Genomic DNA, 19,727 nt, shown 5'->3' on the forward strand with positions numbered 1-19,727 from the left:
TCCAGAATGTCAGGACATGAAGGAGTGACAGCTGGATCTACCTTTTCACTACTTCACCTCAGCTGTCTCCTTGTGTCTCTGACTTGGGAACATAATTTCCACATCACAATTCCTTCCTCTTTCTCAATTATTCTTTTTAAAGAGATAGATGATGAAATATGTACAACATAGATATTTTTGGTATTGAGATTTACCAAAATTAACAGAATCTCTAAGTGTTCATTGAGCTTGTAATCTACCAGGAAGATTGGTAAGAAAGGGGCAAAAAATAAAATAGAAAATCTTTAGATGCATAGCTGCATGAAAATACAGATCTCTGTAGATCACAGACAGACCCTGATGATGTGACAAATGAAGTCACAGGGAATACAGGGAACTCTGGGAGGGAAAGTGGGCACTGACAGGAGTTCAGGTGGGAGGTGTTTTGGAGGATGACCTGCCCCAGCTGACCACCCGGTGTCATGGAAACAGAGCAGAGACCCTGCTGTCCTCCCACACCCAGGTAATGACAGTGGTCCCCATGGAGACAGGACCAGCTCAGAGTGGGGTTCATGTTCTTTCTCCCACAGGGATTCTCTGGCATCAAAGTTGTAAACTAACTGAGCTTTATCAGATCCTGGAATGGATTGTGCTCTGATAGATGGGAGAAGGGAGTCCCAGATACAGGTAGGATTTTGTCAGTGGGATGCACATCAAGGGGGCTGAGCCAGCTCCATATCGGTTCAGACTGTCAGAGGATCTCTGACTCCTATCCCTGGTTATGACTCACCCTGACCCACAATGGGAGCCTCCTTGACAGTGTCTCCCATGTGGGCGTGATTTTACGAGAACCAGAACAGCCCAGGGGCCCTGAATCAGCAACACAGACAGAGGCAGTTGTGGCTCCTTCTGTTTTCACCCCACCTGGGCTGGGCGTCTTCCCCTTCACGTATTTCCTCCCCACTGATCACATGGGACCCAATGACCATCCTGCTCCTTGAGACAAGAGGTTCCTTCTTTACATCTCCAACTTTATCCCCAGGACGTTAGGAAACAAGGCCTTCTGGAACTATTTGAAGTATTGAAATGTATAATGGTTGAGTGTGTGTCTTCTCTGGGCCAAGGGGACTCTGCTACCCAAAAGACATGAAGTTTGTCCGTGTGGAGGAGGGACTGCAGACCCCAGCTGCTGCATGACACAGGAACAGGGGAGGCTGTGGGTGTGCCTGCCTCCTCATGTCTCCTATAGTCCAGTAGATGTCCCCCAAATGTTACCCCTTCCCACACTTCAGTGTCTTAACTGAACACACCAGCCCTGGATAGAACCTCGTGTGGGGTGAGGCATGGAGAGGGTGGGGACTCCCCATCTTCTCCATCATTTATGGGGTGTGATTCCTTCTATTGCTGACCTCACTGTTTCACCCTCCTTCCCATCCCAGCCCAGAGCTGTCCTGGGACAGAATCTGCTCCCTCAGTGGACATAGGGTGACAGTACCTCACCTGAGACCAGGAGCTCCAGGGGGTCGCTGGGCTGTGACAGCTGAAAGGGGGAGGAGCTGAGTGAGCTGTAGCACCTGTAGGTCCCTCTGTGGCCCCAGGTCACAAGGGTGATGGTGAAGTTGGCCTGAGAGGGGGCAGCAGTGTCCTGGAGATGAAGAGGCTGGGGAGGATCCGGGGACCTCTCCCTGTGCAGGTGGAAGGTGTCAGCCCTGACCTCAGATCGACACTGCAGGGTCACGTTCGCTCCCCAGGGCACCAAGGGCCCCGGCTGGACTGAGAGGGAGGGTTTCCTGTACATTCCTGGGGAGAGGAGGGCTGTGATGTGCAGAGTTGCCCTCCCTACATACCCTTGACCCTGAGCTGAGGGACCATGTCTTTTCCCAAGGACACTGTCTGTGACCCCTGTCCACTCCTCTCATTCCCTCTGAGTGGGCATCTTATATCTTCATGCCCCTCACTCTCTCTCTCCTAGACCTCAGCCCCATCAGCCTCTGATCCAGGACCCTTGCCTAGAGCCCATCATCACCATGGAGACCCCAGGACACAGCCCTGAGCAGACAGTCAGGACAGGGGGCAGGGCTGTGGTTCTCACCTGTGATCAGGATGTCCAGGGGTGCGCTGGGGGCTGACCACACATAGGAGAGGTTGTGTCCACTGTAGCACCTGTACCGACCCCCATGGGTGAGGTTCACAGGGCCAAGGGGGAAATCGGGGCTGTGCTGTCCATGGAGATGCTGGGGGGGTGTGGGCCCCTCATCCTTGGTCAGAGCAAATCTGTCAAAGCCGGGCTCTGAGTGACACTGGAGGGTCAGGCTGTCTCCAGGCAGAAGCAGGGGGCCAGGCTGGGCTGAGAGGAAGGGCTCCCTGTACACACCTGGGGAGCATGTCATTGTCACCCAGAGGACACACACACCCACCACCCACTGGGGCTGCAGGGAGAGCTCTCAGTTGTCCATCCCTAAGTCTCTTGCCTGTGGTTCTGTCCTTAAAAAACCCGAGTCACCGACCCCCACATCCCCTAGGGCTTTACTAGGTGGAAGGTTTAGATCAGTTATTTGGGGCCCAGGAAAGAATTGCAGCCAAGTGTGGGCCACCTCACCTGTGACCTCGAGGTGCAGAGGGGCACTGGGCTGTGACCACACATTGGGGGTGGAGCTGGAGGAGCCATAGCATCTGTAGGTCCCTCCATGAGAGGGGCTCACGGGACCCACAGGGAAGACGGCCTGCCACCTTCTCTCATAGGGTCTGTGTTCTGATTTCTTGTGTTGAAGCAGCTCAGCCCCTCCCTCTTTCAGCAGGTGGAAAGTGTCCCATGTGGACTCTGAGCTGCACAAGAGGAACACATTCCCTCCTGAGTTCACCACAGGGCCTAGCTGGGCTGAGAGAGAGGGTCCACTGTGTTCTCCTGAGGGAGAAGGAGGATCTGAGTTAAAGGGAACTGTCACCCCAATTTCCCCAGGAGTAGACTATGAGGGGTTAGGGCGCCCTATAAACACTCTGTTCCCTTCATCCACTGAGGAGCCCATGGTGTGGAGGAGACCAGATTCCCCCTTACCTGTCAGCACCAGGAGCAGGGGCTCACTCCTCTCAGACACTGTGCCCCCAGTGCTGTATGCACACTGGTACAGCCCTGTTTGCTGTGAGCCCATGGACTGAATGAGGAACTCGGTCTTGTTGCTGGAGGCCTGTGGGATGCTTGTGTCCAAGGGCTCTGGACTCCTCTCTTTATACAGAACATAGCCATCTGCCTGCAGAGACCCCTGACACCAGATGGTCACAGGGCTCCCCTTGCTGACGATGGGGCCTGGGTCAGCCCAGATGGAGGGTTTGGGGTGAACTCCTAGAAAGGAATCAGATCTGTAGGGTCAGGGGAGCCTTATTTCCTGTTTCCCCAGTTGTCACTCTAAGATCTCTGCTACACTAGTTACCATCAGCCCAAACCCACTGTGTGTCTCTTCCAGCTACCCAGGGTCATCATTGTGCTGAAGGAGGAGGTCTGGAGGAAGACTCACCTGTTTGGACCTGGTCCCACGGACCCCAATGTAGCCCTGGAAGAAAGTTCCTGTGAGGTTAACCTTCAACTGATAGGACATGAGAGAAAAGGTGTAGGATGGCTTAGGTTGTCTCCTTTCTAATCTTCAATGGGTCTGTCAAACTAACAGTAACAAACTCAATTCCTTGAGGTGACACCTCTGGGGTATGGACTTGCATTGCTCTGGGAAGCCAAGATGCCCACAGGATACTTTAATTTGTCCTGAATGTCAGGACATGAAGGAGTGATGGCTGGAGGTATGTTTTCACTGCTTTACCTCAGCTGCCTCCTTGTGTCTCTGTCTCGGGAACATAATTTCCATGTCACATTCGTTTCTACTTCTTATCAGTCTTTTTTTCAAAAACATAAATAATAGACTGTGTACAGCACAGGTGGTTTGGTTTTGAGAATTGCCAAGTTTAACATAACCTCTAAATGTTCATTCAGCTTGTAATGAAATAGGAATATTGGTAAGAAAGTAGCAAAAAGATAAATGAAAAAGTAAAGTCTTTACATGCACACCTTCATGAAAACACAGATCTCTGTAGATCACAGACAGACCTTGATGATGTGACAAATGAAGTCACAGGCAGTGCAGGGAACTGTGAAAGGGGGAGAGGGCACTGACAGGAGTTCTGGTGGAAGTGTTCTGGAGGATGACCTGACACAGATGACCAGCGGGTGTCATGGAAAAAGAGCAGAAATCCTGCTGTCTTCCCCCAACCATATATTTACAGTGGTCCCTGGTGGACACAGGACAAGTTCAATGGGGGCTCATGTTCTTTCTCCCACAGGGATTCTCTGGCATCAAAGTTCTAAAGTGACTGAGCATTTTCAAATCCTGGACTGGATTCTGCTCTGACAGATGGGAAAAGCGTGTCCTAGACACAGGTAGGATGTTGTCTCTGAAATTCAGTTGAAGGGGCTGTGTCAACTCCACATCGATTTAGACTGTCAAAGGACCCCCTTCAGTCTAATCCATAAAGGAGAGGCCTCCCTGATTCTCTCTCCTATGTAGAATTTATTTCTCAGGGACCAGAACAGCTCAGGGACCTTGAATCAGCAACATAGACAAAGGCAGGAGTGGCTCCTGCTGTTTTCTCCCTACCTGAGCTGGGCAACTTCCCCTTCATGTACTTCCTCCCTGCTGACCACGTGGGTCCCAGTGACCACCCTGCTACTTCAGACAAGAAGCCCCTTCCTTATGTCTCCATCTTTATCCCCAGAACTTTAGGAAACAAGGCCTTCTGGAACTATTTGATGTGTTGAAGTATAAAGTGAGAAATAGCAGAAGCCTGGTGGAGTCTGTGTCTCCTCTGGGCTAAGGGGATTCTGCTACCCAACAGGCATGAAGTTTGTCCGTGTGGAGGAGGGTCTGCAGACCCCAGCTGATGACACAGGAACAGGGGAGGCTGTGGGTGTGCCTGCCTCCTCATGTCTCCTATAGTCCAGTAGATGTCCCCAAAATGTTGTCTCCTCACCTACTTCAGTCTCCTCCTTGCACAAGCCAGGACTGAATAGACCCTCAGGTAGGGTGAGGTATGGAGAGGGTGGGGACTCCCCACTTTCACCATTTCTTTCTGGGGTGGAATTCTCCCTATTGCTGACCTCACTGTTTCCCCCTCCTTCCTCTCCCAGCTCAGAGCTGTCCTGGGACAGAGTCTGCTCCATCAGTGGACGTGGGGTGGGGGTCCCTCACCTGAGACCAGGAGCTCCAGGGGGTCACTGGGCTGTGACAGCTGGAAGGGGGAGGAGCTGCGTGAGCTGTAGCACCTGTAGGTCCCGTGGTGGCCCCAGGTCACAGGGCTGATGGTGAATTTGGCCTGTGAGGGGGCTAGTGTGTCCCACAGACGAAGCTGCTGGGGAGGGTCCAGGGATCCCTCCCTGTGCAGGAGGAAGGTGTCAGCCCTGACTTCAGAGTAGCACTGCAGGGTCACATTTGCTCCCAATGGCACTGAGGGCCCTGGCTGGGCTAAGAGGAAGGGTTTCCTGTACGTTCCTGTGAAGAGGAGGACTGTGATGTGCAGGAAGTCACATCTCCCCAGATATCCTTGACCCTGATGGACCAAGTCCTTCCTCAGAGACACTCTATGACCCCTCTGAACTCCTCTCAGCCCCTGTGAGTGGGTGTCTTTGATCTTCATACTTCTCATTTGCCTTTTCTCACTCCTTCCCCTAGACCCCAGCCCTTTTCAGCCACTGCTCCAGGACCCTGACCTGGACCCCATCACCACCACTGTGACCCCGGGCCTGGCCCTGAGCAGACAGTCAGGACAGGGGGCAGGGCAGAGCCCCTCACCTGCAATCAAAATGTCCAGGGGGGCACTAGGGGCCGACCACAGATAAGAGAGGTTGTGTCCACTGTAGCATCTGTATCGGCCCCCATGGGTGAGGTTCACAGGGCCCAGAGGGAAGTCGGGGCTGTGCTGCTCATGGAGACTCTGAGGGTGTGTGGGCCCTTCATCCTTGGTCAGAGCGAATCTGTCAAAACCAGGCTCCGAGTGACACTGGAGAGTCAGCCTGACTCCAGGCAGCACCAGGGGCCCTGGCTGGGCCAAGATAGATGGTTGTTTGTACACACCTGGGGAGAAGGTCATTGTCACTCAGGGGATACACACACCACCCCTGGGTTACAGGGAGAGCTCTCACTTGTTCCTCCCTAAGATTCCTTTCTGTAGTTCTATCCCCAGTAAAACCCTGTCAGTGACCCCCACAACCTCCACAGCTTTACTAGGCACAAGGTTTAAATCAGTTATTTGGGGCACAAAAAGTACTAACACCAAGTTTGGGCCACCTCACCTGTGACCTCGAGGTGCAGAGGGACACTGGGCTGTGACCACACATTGGGGTTGGAGCTGTTGGAACCATAGCATCTGTAGGTCCCCCCATGGGAGGAGCTCAGGGGGCCCACAGGAAAGACAGCCTTCCACCTGCTAGCAGAGTACTTTCGTTCCAATTTGCTATGTTTGAGCTGCTCAGCACCTCCCTCCTTCAGTAGGTGGAAAGTGTCCCATTTGGACTGTGAGCTGCAATGGAGGGATACCTTCCCTCCTGAGGTCACCACAGGGCCTGGGTGGGCTGAGAGAGAGGGTGCGCTGTGCTCTCCTGAGGGAGAAGGAAGATCTGAGTTAAAGGGGACTGTCACTGTACATTTTCCAGAAGTGGGCTGTGAGGAATGTGGCCCCCCTAAAACCTCACTCTGTTCATCTTCTGAGGAGGACCCCACAGTGGGGAGGAGACCCAGGTTTCCCTTTACCTGTCAGCACCAGGAGCAAGGGCTCACTCCTCTGAGACAGTCTGTCCCCAGTGCTGTATGCACACTGGTACCGCCCTGCATTCTGTGAGCTCATGGACTGAATGAGGAATTCAGTCTTGTTGCTGGAGGCCTGTGGGGCCTCATATCCGAGAGTGGAGAGCCCCTTTCTTTATACAGACTGTAGGCATCTGCCAGCAGAGACCCCTGACACCAGATGGTCACAGGGCTCCCCTTGCTGATGATGGGGCCTGGGTCAGCCCAGATGGAGGGTTTGGGGAGAACTGCTAGAAAGGAATCAGATCTGCAGTGTCAGGAGGGTCCTTGTCCCCTCACTTTCCATAGCTGTCACTCTCAGGCCCATCCCACACTGGTCACCATCAGCCCAGACCCACTGTGTCCCCCATTTGCCCAGGGGCATTTTTGCACTAAAGGAGGAGCTCTGGGGGAGGACTCACCTGCCTGGACCTGTTGCCATGGTGCCTGACACAGCCCTGGAAGAGAGTTCCTGTGAGATTATCCTTCACCCACACACAGGCCTGGTCTGGGCCCCTGAGTGCTGGGATCAGACCTGGGGCTGAGCCCCTTTTTTATCACCTTGAAGTCCTGTCCCCATTTAGCTCCTGAGCCCTGGACATGGCAGGGTTGGGACCCTTTCTTCTCTTTCCCCAAAACTCACCAAGCCAGAGAAGAGTAGTGAGTGTCAATGTCATGATGTGTCGCACAGGGTCCTCAGTGGGGCCAGTGATGTAGGAAGTCCACAGGTTCCAGCCAGACAGGCAAACACAGGCTGTGACAAGATCCCAGCTCTGTGCAACAGCTCACAGTTTCTTCTGCAGCTGCAGTCTGTGCTGCCTGGAGGAAGGTCAAAGAGACACCAGGATCTGGGACCTTTCAAACCAGATCTGATTCTCAGCAGACCTCACACGTCCTGCCCCCACCTCATGGGACACACAAATCCAGATGGTGACCTCTGTCCTGGAAAATTAGGGTAAAGAATGTCAGGCAGGATTCAGAGCAGGGCAGTTTCTGTTCCAGTTCTCACTCTGCCTTTTCTAGACCATTGTTTCCTTGGGTAAGTTACTTCCCTCTCCTGAGACCCTGTAAGTGCCCTTTTCCTTCCTCTTTCCCACTGGCCAGGCCCTCAGGCAGTATGTACTGAGCAGTCACCCGGTGCAGTCACCATGCCAGGACCTGGAGAGTCACTGCTGAAGCTGCAGGACTCTGTCTCTGGACTCACAGGGCTCAGAGGAATGAAGACAGACAGGCAGATATGTGGGCGACAGACAGATCAGTTATACTCTCATGAGACTGTCCATGTTGGGAGAAAGAACAAGGCAGTGAGGTTCAGTAACAGGGGGACATCATGCAACAAGGTGTTTTTCTCAGAGATGGGATGATCCAAGGCATGAGCAGGGATCAGTCCAGAGGCCATGGGCAGGGAAAGGTCCTTGAACAGAATGAGCTGGGCCATTTCTCAGGAGTGGCTGCAGTCAGGTGAAGGCTGTGTTCTAGGCACACAAGATCTAGAGCACCATGCAAATTGTCTGGAGTGCATTTGAAGTCAGTGGAATAGACAGGTTTATGTTTTTAAAAGGCTACCCCTACTTGAAAACGTCATGCCAGCAGGCTCTGCTGATAATGAGCTCCATCAGTCATAAAACTCCAACATGCACCTGGCCCATGGATGGTGTGTCCATCAGTGTGTTAAGTGATTCACACAAACCTGTAATGCTAACTGCACTGACAGTTGACTGGGATGAGACAGGACATCTCTTGGTTCTGCCTCAATCTTGGGAAGGAGGTGACTCAGTTCAGAGTCGGGGAGGAAGCATCAGGAGAGAGCACAGGATTTTGAAATAGCTCAGTTTCTGTGTGTGGTTTGGGGTGAGGGGAGTGTGGTTAACTGGTGGTTTTGGTTTTGGAGGGTGAGTGGTGTTTGCTGGGGCTGGTGAGTTTAGCTCCCCCCTGAACACTGACAGCCTTGAATGCCAGATGGTGCAACATGGATCTGTTCAGAGGGTGGGAACTGGTGGAGGGGGCAGAGCAGGCAGGCTCAGACCAGGTCCCTTGTAGGAACAGTTCTCAGGAGGTGGAGAGAGGAGTGACCTGGAGAAAGGCATGAAGCCTGCATTGGAGGTGCAGGAAGGAGGGTGATGTGATGACCAGGCATCTTGAGTGTTGTGATGGATCAGAAACATGATGCAGAGGGCTCAGTGGGGCATCATGGAGTGGAGTGGATGACAGTCCGGGAAGTGCAAGAGTGAGAAAGCAAGGCTGTTCTACCTTCTTCTTGGTGCCTGGAGGGGTCAGTGGGTCTGTCACCAGTAGGACCACGCTTGAGGAGAGTGTGGCATGAGGAGGTGCTGTGGAGACTGGTCACTGTTTGTCAGAAAAAGTATGACCCTACTGGGACCGGGGATTTCCTTTCCCCAAACAGTCCCCCTCACTGACTTCCTGTTTCTATCAGTCAACACCAGCCTTTCCTTCATTGCCCCCTTCAAAATGCTGGGTCAGTTCTGCCTCCACAGGGCCCCTCCTCCTCTGACCAAAGCTCTTCCTCTCACACTGGGAACTCCCTCTGTAGCATCAGGTAGAGCCCCTGTGGAGGGAAGTCAGGTTTCTAATGAAAACAGACAGAATAAGGGATCTGTGAAGCACTTTATATCCCTTAACTGGGAGCGAAATGAGAGCATTATCAATGAAGAAACAAAATGTTGGAAGAAATAGTTAGCTGATCATGTCATAAATTTATTGAAAGCCATGAGTTCAACTGCCCAAGAAACTCAGCTATGAATCTTTGAAAACCAAGCCCAGACACATCATGAGCATCATCAGACTACTCAAGGAAAATTGAATCCACCCAGACAGAAATAGCACATCACACAATGAGAAACCATGATTGGATTAACAGCAGATTTCCCATTAGAAACCATCAGGGTCAGAACGGTTTAAAGTCCTGAGAGGCGGGAAAAGTTCGGTGGAATTCTTCTGGAAATTTTCTTCAGAATAGAAGTGAAATAAAGGAAACCTGAGGATCTGACCTGTTTAGAAGAGAAAAGTTCTTCAAGCAGATGGGACATAATTCTAAAGGGATCCTTTAAATTCAACAATTAAAGAAGAACCAACATGTCTAAGTAAAAATTTATGTAAATGTAATAGCATATTTTATCCTTTTAACTTAAAATATATATATGGCTGTTGAAAGCAGAAATGGGCACATTACCTGGTATGGTGTGTGAGGTGTGTGGATGGACCACAGATTCCAAGGGCAGCACAAGGCAGTGGGTGTAAAGGGACCTGCACAGTTGTGAGGCTTCTGCATTGACCTTGCAGTGGTTAAGTATTACCTCCTCTGTGTAGAATCTGTGAAATGCGGTTGTATATTATGATACTTACAACTGTCACTGAAAAAGCAACGTACAAACACTCATAGTTAGGATTCCAGTGGATAGATTAGAATGGATACTAAAAAACCATCCCAAACACAGGGAGCAGTACAAGGAAACCTGAAGAGCAAAGAGCAGATGTGACCTGCACACACGAACAGTAAAGTGGGAAACCTAACACCACCTACATTACAGTAGATATAAGTGGTGAAAGCACAAGGAAATGGCAGATTTTAGGAGTGCATTAGAATACTAAATTTCTTCACTCTAGCATATATTAGTTAATGCATGGCTTTATTTCTTTTTAAAATATATATTTTAATTATACTATTACAGTTGTCCCGTTTTTCTCCCTTCATTCTCCTCCACCCTGCACACCTCCTCCCACCAGCATTCCCATCCTTTAGTTCATGTCCATGGTTCATACCCATCAGTTCCTTGGGTTCTACATTTCCCATACTATTCTTAACCTTCTCCTGTCTATTTTATACCTACCATCTATGCTACTTATTCTCTGTACCTTTCCCCCCTCTCTCCCCCTCCCACTCCCCTGCTGATAATCCTCCACGTGATCTTCATCTCTGTGATTTTGTTCCTGTTCTAGTTTTTTGCCTAGGTTTTTTTTTTTTTTTTAGATTTGGTTGTTAATAGCTGTGAGTTTCTTGTCATTTTACTATTCATAGTTTTGATCTTCTTAGTCCCTGTAACATTTCATATAATAAGGGTTGGGTGATGATGAACTCCTTTAACTTGACCTTATGTGGGAAGCAGTTTATTACCATTCCATTCTAAATGCAAGCTTTGCTGGATAGAGCAATCTTGGATGTACATCCTTGACTTTCATGACTTGGAACACTTCTTTCCATCCTCTTCTAGACTGCAAGGTTTCTTTTGAGAAATCAGCTGAAAGTCTAATGGGATCCTTTGTAAGTAACTATTTCCTTTTCTCTTGCTGCTTTTAAGATTCTCTTATCTTTAATCTTGGCTAAGGTAAATATGATGTGTCTTCTCAGGTTCTTTTTGGGGGACTCTGTGATCTTCCTGGACTTCTTGAAAGTCTATTTCCTTTGGCAGATTGGGGAAGTTCTTCATTCTTTGTTGAAATAAGTTTTCAATTCCTTGCTCCTCCTCTTTTTTCTTCTGGCACCCCTATGATTCAGATGTTGGAACATTTAAAGATGTCCTGGAGTTTCCTAAGCTTCTCCTCATTGTTTTGAATTCTTGTTTCTTCATTCTTTTCTGGTTGAATGTTTCTTTCTTCCTTCTGCTCCAAACCATTGATTTGAGTCCTGGTTTACTTCCTGTCACTGTTGGTTTCCTGCATCTTTTTCTTTATTTCACTTTTCATAGCCTTTATTTTGTCCTCTAATTTGTGACTATATTTAACCAATTCTGTGAAAATCCTGATCACTAGTGCTTTGAACTGTGCATGTGATAGGCTGACTATCTCCTCGTAGCTTAGTTGTGTTTTTTTCTGGAGCTGTAATTTATTCTTTACTTTGGGCCATTCCATTGGCCTTGGTGGGCCTGTAAGGTAGTAAGGGGAGGAGCCATAGGTGGTCAGCAGGGTGGGGAACCCACATCTCTGTGTTTGTGGTACTGTATGTGGGGGAGTATTCGAGAGGGTACAATGTTGCTTGCTCTGCTCTCTGCTGGTTTTTACTCACTTCCCCCACTACCCACAATCAAATTGGGCTCTTTTGTTGCTGATTCCTGGGTGGGTGGGTTTGTGTGCATTCTAGGACCCTGTGGGTCTCTCTGAGGATCTCTCCTGTGAGGCTTGGAGTTTCTCCTGCTGCCCCCTCAACCCGCACAGGTGTTTTCAGTCAGAGGCTTTGAGGCTTTACTTTCTGGTACTGGAACTCTGGGTTGCTTTGTCTGTCTCACTCCCCAGTTTTTCCTCCCACTGTATCTGCACACAAATGTGGGACCATCCTGTCCATAAGCTGCTGCCTTGCCATGAATCCTCTCCAGAAGGCTGCCTGTCTGCACCACTCCTACAGGTCTGGATGAATATTTCTTCTTTCACTCCTTGGTTGTTGGACTTCCATACAGTTTGATTTTCTGTCAGCTCTGGTTGTTTTTTGTTTTTAAATTTGTTGTTGTCATTGTTTTGGTTGTGTGAGGAGGCACAGTTTTTGTACCTACATCCCCATCTTGGCTGAAAGGTGTGGGTATATTTCTGAAGTTCTGATTCTGTTCCATTGGTCTGTGTGGCTTTTTAAAAAAATATTTTATTTATTTATTTTTAAAGAGAGGGGACGGGAAGGAGAAAGAGTGGGAGAGAAATATCAATGTGTGGTTGCCTCTCATGTGTCCCCTACTGGGAACCTGGCCTGCAACCCAGGCATATGCCCTGACTGGGAATCGAACCGGCGACCCTTTGCTTCACAGGCCCATGCTCAATCCACTGAGCTACACCAGCCAGGGCTTGTGTGGCTTTTTTTTTTCAAGTATCATGCTGTTTTAATTATTACAACTCTGTAGCATAATTTGATATCAGGCAGTGTGATGCCTTTAGTTCTATTCTTCTTTTTCAAAATTGCTTCGGCTTGGTGGTCTTGTATGAATTTTAGTATAATCTTTTCTATTTTTGTGAAAAGTGTATTTGAAGTTTTGTTAGGACTTGCATTGAATTTGTGGTTGGAAGGGTTTTTTTTAAGATTTTATTTTTTTTATCTTTAGAGGGGAAGGGAAGGAGAGAGGGAGAGAAATATCAATGTATTGTTGTCTCCTGTGCATCCCTTGCTGGGAACTGGCCTGCAACCCAGTCATGTGCCTTGACAGGGAATTGAACCATGATCTTTTGCTTCAAAGGCCTGTGCTCCATCCACTAAGCTACACCAGTCAGGGATGTAGTTTGAAGTTTTGATAGGGCTTGCATTGAATTTGTAGTTTGGGCAGTATACATATTTTAGTGAATCCTTCCTAACTGTAAATGCAGGATATATTTCCATTTATTTCTGTCTTTTCCATTTCTTTTACCAAACTCTTAGAGTTTTCAATGTCCAGACCTTTCACCTCCTTGGTCATCGTCTGTTGTGTTTGATGTTATTGTAAATGGGATTAAAGCTTTATTTCATCTCCTGATGTTTTTGTATTTTGCATATAAAAATGCCACTGATTCCTCAAAGTTCATTTTGTAATCTGCAACTTTACTAAAATGGTTTTTTAGTTTCAACCATTCTTTACTGGCTGTTCAGTGATTTTTAATATATAGGATTATATCACCTGCACACAGTTTTATTTCTGCCTTTCCAATTTGGATCCTTTGTTTCTTGTCCTTGTCTGATGCCTCTACCTAGGATGGGTAGTGTGAGTTGCACAGGAGTGGGGAGAGTGGGCTTCCTTGTTCTGTCACTGATCTCAGAAGAGAAACTCTCAGCTTTTCAGTGTTGAGTCTGATGTTGATTTTGGGCTTCCACACATGACCTTTATTGTGCTGAGGTATGGTCATTCCATCCCCTATGTGTTGACAGTGTTTATTATGAAAAGTCTATTATGAAGGAATGGTCTGTTTTCTCCAATGCCTCCTCTGCATCTGTTGAAAGAAGCACATGTTTCATGTCATATATTTATTAATGTGATGAAAACGTTGATTAATTTGCACATGTTGAGGTGTTTTTTCCAATTATCAGGACCGTGTGTTGAATCCCATTTGATCATGGTGTACAGAACTTTTCACAAGCCCTTGAATTTGTCTTGCTAATATTCGTTGAGACATTCTCCATCTATATTCAACAAGAATATTGGCCTCTTGTTTTTCTTCCCTTTGGTGGATGCCCTCTGTACCATTGTTCATGTCATTCACTTAGCTTTTCAGCCCCAGAAATGATGGGATTTATTTTATGACTTCTGCCTCTTGGTTGAATTTGCAATTTGGCCCATGTAAAAGTGTTCCTGACTTTATTAAGTTGTATTTCTATTTTTGTATTGTAGTTCATTGAGTTTCTATTGAATTATCTGTTGAGCAAACTGTTGTTCTCCATGTCTTTGGGTTTAGTTATTGGGACGTTATTATGATAACGTCGATGGCACAGACTTTGATTCTTTTTGATCTTTGGAGTGGTGTGTTCTCTTTTTGTATGTGATGTTTCAGTCACCTCCTGCAAGCTTGACCAGCTGCCTGGTGCTGAGAGACCCTTTCTGTTTGTCCTGCGTGTGCTCTGGGGCTTCTGGGACCTTGTGTGGATGCGTGTAGCTTCCTCTTGTAGCAGGATTCTCAGGTTGTAGGTCTGGTCCTCATCTTTCAGTGTATCTGGACAGTTGTAGGTAAACAATCTCTCTCTCTCTCTGTCTCTCTCTTTCTCTCTGTCTCTCTCTCTCTCTTTCAGTCTCTCTCATCTCATGTTTTGTTTTTCCTTAAATTAAGGGCTCATGGTTTTACAGACACAGGCCTCAGCCTTCATGCCAGACGGCCATCGTCAGCTGGCTCACCGCAGTCCAGTCTCAGACCTCTCCTTGCTGTCTTGTGGGATCAGAGGCATCTTAGGGTCCTCAGTGGATCGCTGGAAGGCAGCTTGGACCAGGAGCTCCAGGGGGTCACTGGGGTGTTACAGCTGAAAGAGGGAGGAGCTGTGTGAGCTGTAGCACCTGTAGGTCCCTCTGTAGCCCCAGGTCACAGGGATGATGGTGAAGTTGGCTTGAGAGGAGGCAGCCGTGTCCTGCAGATGAAGCTGCTGGGGAGGATCCAGGGACCCCTCTCTGTGCAGGTGGAAGGTGTCAGCCCTGACCCCAGATTGACACTGCAGGGTCACTTTTACTCCCCAGGGCACTGAGGGCCCTAGCTGGGCTAAGAGGGAAGGTTTCTTGTACATTCCTATGGAGAGGAGGGCTGTGATGAGCAGAGGGTCACCCCTCCACCCATAGTCTTGTCCCTGAGCTGAAAGACCATGTCCTTCCTGTTACCCAGGTACACTGTATATAACCCCTCTAAGCTCCTCTCAGTCCCTTTGAGGGACATAATTTATCTTCATGCCCCTCATGCCTTCTCTTTCTCTTTCCCTTCTTTAGACTTCAGTCCCTAAGTTTAAAAAATATATATGTGGCTGTTGAAAGCAGAAATGGGCACATCGCCTGGTGTGGTGTGTGAGGTGTGTGGATGGACCACAGACTCCAACGGCAGCGCAAGGCAGTGGGTGTAAAAGGACCTGCACAGTTGTGAGGCTTTTGCATTGACCTTGCAGAGATGAAGTATAACCTCCTCTGTGCAGAATCTGTGAAATGAAGTTGTATATTATAATACTTACAACTGTCACTGAAAAAGCAACATACAAAGACTCATAGTTAGAATTCCAGTGGATAGATTAGAATGAAATACTAAAAACCTATCCCAAAACACAGAGAGCAGTGAAAGGAAACCTGAAGAGCAAAGAGCAGATGTGACCTGCAGATGCAAACAGTAAAGTGGGAAACCTAACACCACCTACATTACAGTACATGTAAGTGGTGAAAGCAGAAGTCAATGGCAGATTTTAGGAGTGCATTGATTTCTTCGCTCTGGCATATATTAGTGAATGAACGGGTTTATTTCTTTTTTCAAAATATATTTTATTGATTGTGCTATTACGGTTGTCCCATTTTTCCCCCTTTATTTCCCTCCACCCTGCACACCCCCTCCCACCAGCATTCCCATCCTTTAGTTCATGCCCATCAGTTTTTTGGCTTCTACATTTCCCATACTGTTCTTAACCTTCCCCTATTTTCTGCCTACTATCTATGCTACTTCTTCTCTGTACCTTTTTTCCCTCTCTCCCCCTCCCACTCCTCTCCTGATAATCCTCCATGTGATCTCCATTTCTGTGATTTTTGTCCCTGTTCTAGTTGCTTGCTTAGTTATTTTCTTTAAGGTTTGATTGTTAATAGCTGTGAGTTTGTTGTCATTTTACTATTCATAGTTTTGATCTCCTGTCTCTTAGATTAGTCCGTTTAACATGTCATATAACAAGGGCTGGGTGATGATGAACTCCTTTAACTTGACCTTATCTGGGAAGCAGTTTAGCTCCTCTTCTATTCTAAATGCAAGCTTTACTGGATAGAGCAATCTTGGATGTAGGTCCTTGCCTTTCATGACTTGGAATACTTCCTTCCAGCCCCTTCTTGCCTGCAAGGTTTCTTTTGAGAAGTCAGCTGAAAGTCTAATGGGATCCTTTATAAGTAACTATCTCCTTTTCTCTTGCTGCTTTTGAGTTTCTCTTCTTCTCTTTAATCTTGGCTAAGGTAAGTATGATATGTCTTCGTGGGTTTTTTTGGGACTCTCTGAGCTTCCTGGAGTTCCTGAAAGTCTATTTCCTTTGGCAGATTGGGGAAGTTCTCCTTCATTCTTTGTTGAAATAAGTTTTCAATTTCTTGCTCTTTTTATTTCTGGCACCCCTATGACTCAGATGTTGGAACATTTAAAGATGTCCTGGAGGTTCCTAAGCTTCTCCTCATTGTTTTGAATTCTTGTTTCTTCATTCTTTTCTGGATGAATGTTTCTCTCTTCCTTCTGCTCCAAACCATTGATTTGAGTCCTGGTTTCCTTCCTGGCACTGTTGGTTCCCTGTACATTTTCCTTTATTTTACTTTTCATAGCCTTCATTTTTTCCTCTAATTTGTGACTATATTTCACCAGTTCTGTGAGCATCCTGATGACCAGTGTTTTGAACTGTGCATGTGATAAGCTGGCTATCTCTTCATCACTTAGCTGAGTTTTTTTTCTGGAGGTTTGATCTGTTCTTTCATTTAGGCCATTTCATTTGTCTTGACAGGCCTTCGAGGTAGCAAGGGGAGGAGGCTTAGGTGTTCACTGGGCAGGGCAACCCACATGTGTGCCTTATGACACTGTATGTGGGGGAGGATCTGGGAGGGAGCAGTGCTACTTGCTCTGCTCTCTCCCAGTTTTCAGTCACTCCCCCTGCTACCCACAATCAAATTGGAATCTGCTGTTGCTGATTTTTGGGTGGTGGGTTTGTGTATGTTCCAGGACCCTGTTAGTCTCTGCAACAAACTGCCCTGTGAGGTTTGGAGTTTCTCTTACTGCCACCTCAACCACCACAGGTGTTTTCAGTCAGAGGCTTTGAGGCTTTATTTCCCAGTACTGGAACCCTGGGTTGCTTGGTCTGTCTCACTCCCCAGTTTTTCTTTTCAGTTTATTTGCATGCAAATGTAGGACCTTGTAGTCCATGAGCTGCTGCCTTGCCATGAGTCCTCTCCAGCAGGCTGCTCATCTGCGCCCTCCTACAGGTCTGGATGAATGTTTGTTCTTTAACTCCTTGGTTGTTGGACTTTTATACAGTTTGATTTTCTGTCAGTTCTGGTTGTTTTTTGCTTTAAATTTGTTGTTGTCATTGTTTTGGTTGTGCAAGGAGGCACCATTTGTCTACCTACAACTCCATATTGGATGGAAGTTATGGGTTTATTTCTGAAGTTTTGATTCTGTTCCATTTGTCTGTATCTCCTTCTTTTTTGCAATTACCATTGTTTTAATTATTAGAACTCTGTAGCATAATTTGATACCAGGCAGTGTGATGCCTTTAGCTGTATTCTTTTTCAAGATTGCTTTGGGTATTGGTGGTCTTGAGTGGTTTTGTGTGAATTTTATTATCACCTTTTGTATTTCTGTGATAAGCGCAGTTGAAATTTTGGTAGGGCTTGCAGTGAATTTGTCGATTGGGCAGTATACACATTTTAGTGAATTCTTCCTAACTGTAAATGCAGGATATATTTCCATCCTTTTAATTTCTTTTACCAAAGTCTTAGGGTTTTCAGTGTCCAAACCTTGCACCTCCTTGGTCATCGTCTGTTGTGTTTGATGTTATTGTAAATGGGAATAAATCTTTATTTCTTTTCCTCATTTTGTTATATTTTACACACAGAAATGCCACTGATTCCTGAATGATTGTTGTGTGTCCTGCCATTTACTGAATTTGTTTTTAAGTTTTTACTATTTTTTGTGGAGTGTTTGGGGGGGTTATATAAAAGATTGTATCATCCACACAGTTTTATTTCTTTCTTTCCAGTTTGCATGGTCTGTGTTTCTTGTCCTTTTCTCATGGTTCTGCCTAGGACAGTTAGTGTGAGTTTCACAGGAGTGGGGAGAGTGGGCTTCCCTTGTCCTGTTGCTGATCTCAGAAGAGAAACTCTCAGCTTTTCAGTGTTGAGTCTGATGTTGGCTGTGGGCTTCCACACGTGACCTTTATTGTGCTGAGGGGTGGTCATTCCATCCCCAATGTGTTGACAGTGGTTATTATGAAATGTTTTTTTATGAAAAAAATGGTGTACTTTGTCCAATGTCTTCTCTAAATCTATTCAAACAGGCATATGTTTTATATCATTTACTTTATTATTGTGGTGAAAACCCTTATTGATTTACACATGTTAAAGTATTGTTCACTACTATCAGGACCCTGTGTTAAATCCCATTTGATCATGGTGTGCAAGAGGTTTAATGTGCTTATGAATTCGTCATGCTAACGTTCATTGAGATATTTTGTATGTTTGTTCAAGAAGAATATTGGCCTCTTGTATTATTTTTTTGATTTATTCTTTGGCTGATGCCCTCTGTACCACTGTGCATTTCATTGAGTTACTTTTCCCAGCATGAAATTGATGGGTTTTATTTGATGATTTCTGTCTCTTTGTTGAATTTGCTGTTTGGTCCATGCAATGTTTTCCTGACTTTATTGAAATGTCTTTCTGTTTGTGTCTTGTAGTCGTGGAGCGTCTTTTGAATTACATGCTGGGTAAATGGCAGTTCTCCCTGACTTCGGGTTAAGTTATTGGGATTTTATTATGGTCTTTGGTGATGGCTGACATTGTGATTCTTCCTGATCTGCGGAGTGATGTGTTCTCTTTTTGTATTTGATGCCACAGTCACCTCCTGCAAGCCCAACCAGCTGCCCTCAAGTGAGAGACCCTTTCTGTTGGTCCTGAGTGTGTCTGGGGCTTCTGGGACCTTGTGTGGATGGGCCAGCTTCGTGCTTGTGGCTCCCTCTTGTGGCCGGATTCTCAGGTTGTAGGTCTGGTCCTCATCTTTCAGTGTATCTGGCCAGTTGGTAAACTCTTGTCTATATTTTTCTTTAATGTTATTTTAAATAATAGGCCATGACTTTCACAGACAGGGGCACCTAGTCCCCATGCCATCTCCAAGGTCCAGCTGACCCCATTGCAGTCTCAGACCTCCTCCTTGCTTTTTGATGGGATCAGAGGCATGTTAGGTCCTCAGGGGTCCCTGAAACTGAGCCTCCATAACAAGCCTGTTGCTACTGCTCTGGGCAGGGCGAGCATGGGGCGGGGCTGCAAGGGACCCAGGGGCCAGCAGGGTCTGGGCTGTGTGCAGGGCTCTGGCCAAGCTGTGGGGGGATGGGTGCGAGCCCCTGAGCAGTTAAGGCAGAAGCGGGTTGGGGGCAGATCAACTTGGACAGGTTGTTGCTGCTGGTGAAGGGCTTGGAACAGAGAAGGCAGGGGAGGGGCTTCTGTCCCCTGTGCACTCTGCAGGGACAGGCTTCTGCCAGTGTGCAGGAACTTCTTGTGGCAGCCCTGCCTGTGGCAAGCACGGGTGATGTGAGGTGCACGGACTTGAAGGAGCTTTAGT

The 19,727-nt window shown here is 47.3% G+C and overlaps 1 protein-coding gene across 1 annotated transcript; it reads right to left on the bottom strand.

The window, feature by feature from the left end:
• Positions 1 to 1,578: 1,578 nt before the first annotated feature.
• Positions 1,579 to 17,930, bottom strand: LOC119035999 (leukocyte immunoglobulin-like receptor subfamily A member 3). The gene is given in 12 exon segments (XM_053656740.1): positions 1,579 to 1,664; positions 2,072 to 2,353; positions 2,579 to 2,884; positions 3,035 to 3,319; positions 3,492 to 3,527; positions 5,211 to 5,510; positions 5,811 to 6,092; positions 6,311 to 6,616; positions 6,768 to 6,905; positions 6,908 to 7,051; positions 7,223 to 7,258; positions 17,912 to 17,930. Coding segments are annotated over 12 exon segments (2,220 nt in total).
• Positions 17,931 to 19,727: the final 1,797 nt, after the last annotated feature.

This window comes from Artibeus jamaicensis, unplaced genomic scaffold (genome assembly GCF_021234435.1).
Source record: "Artibeus jamaicensis isolate MK-2021 breed Jamaican fruit bat unplaced genomic scaffold, CSHL_Jam_final scaffold_2693, whole genome shotgun sequence".
In the NCBI taxonomy this organism is placed as follows: Eukaryota; Metazoa; Chordata; class Mammalia; order Chiroptera; family Phyllostomidae; genus Artibeus; species Artibeus jamaicensis.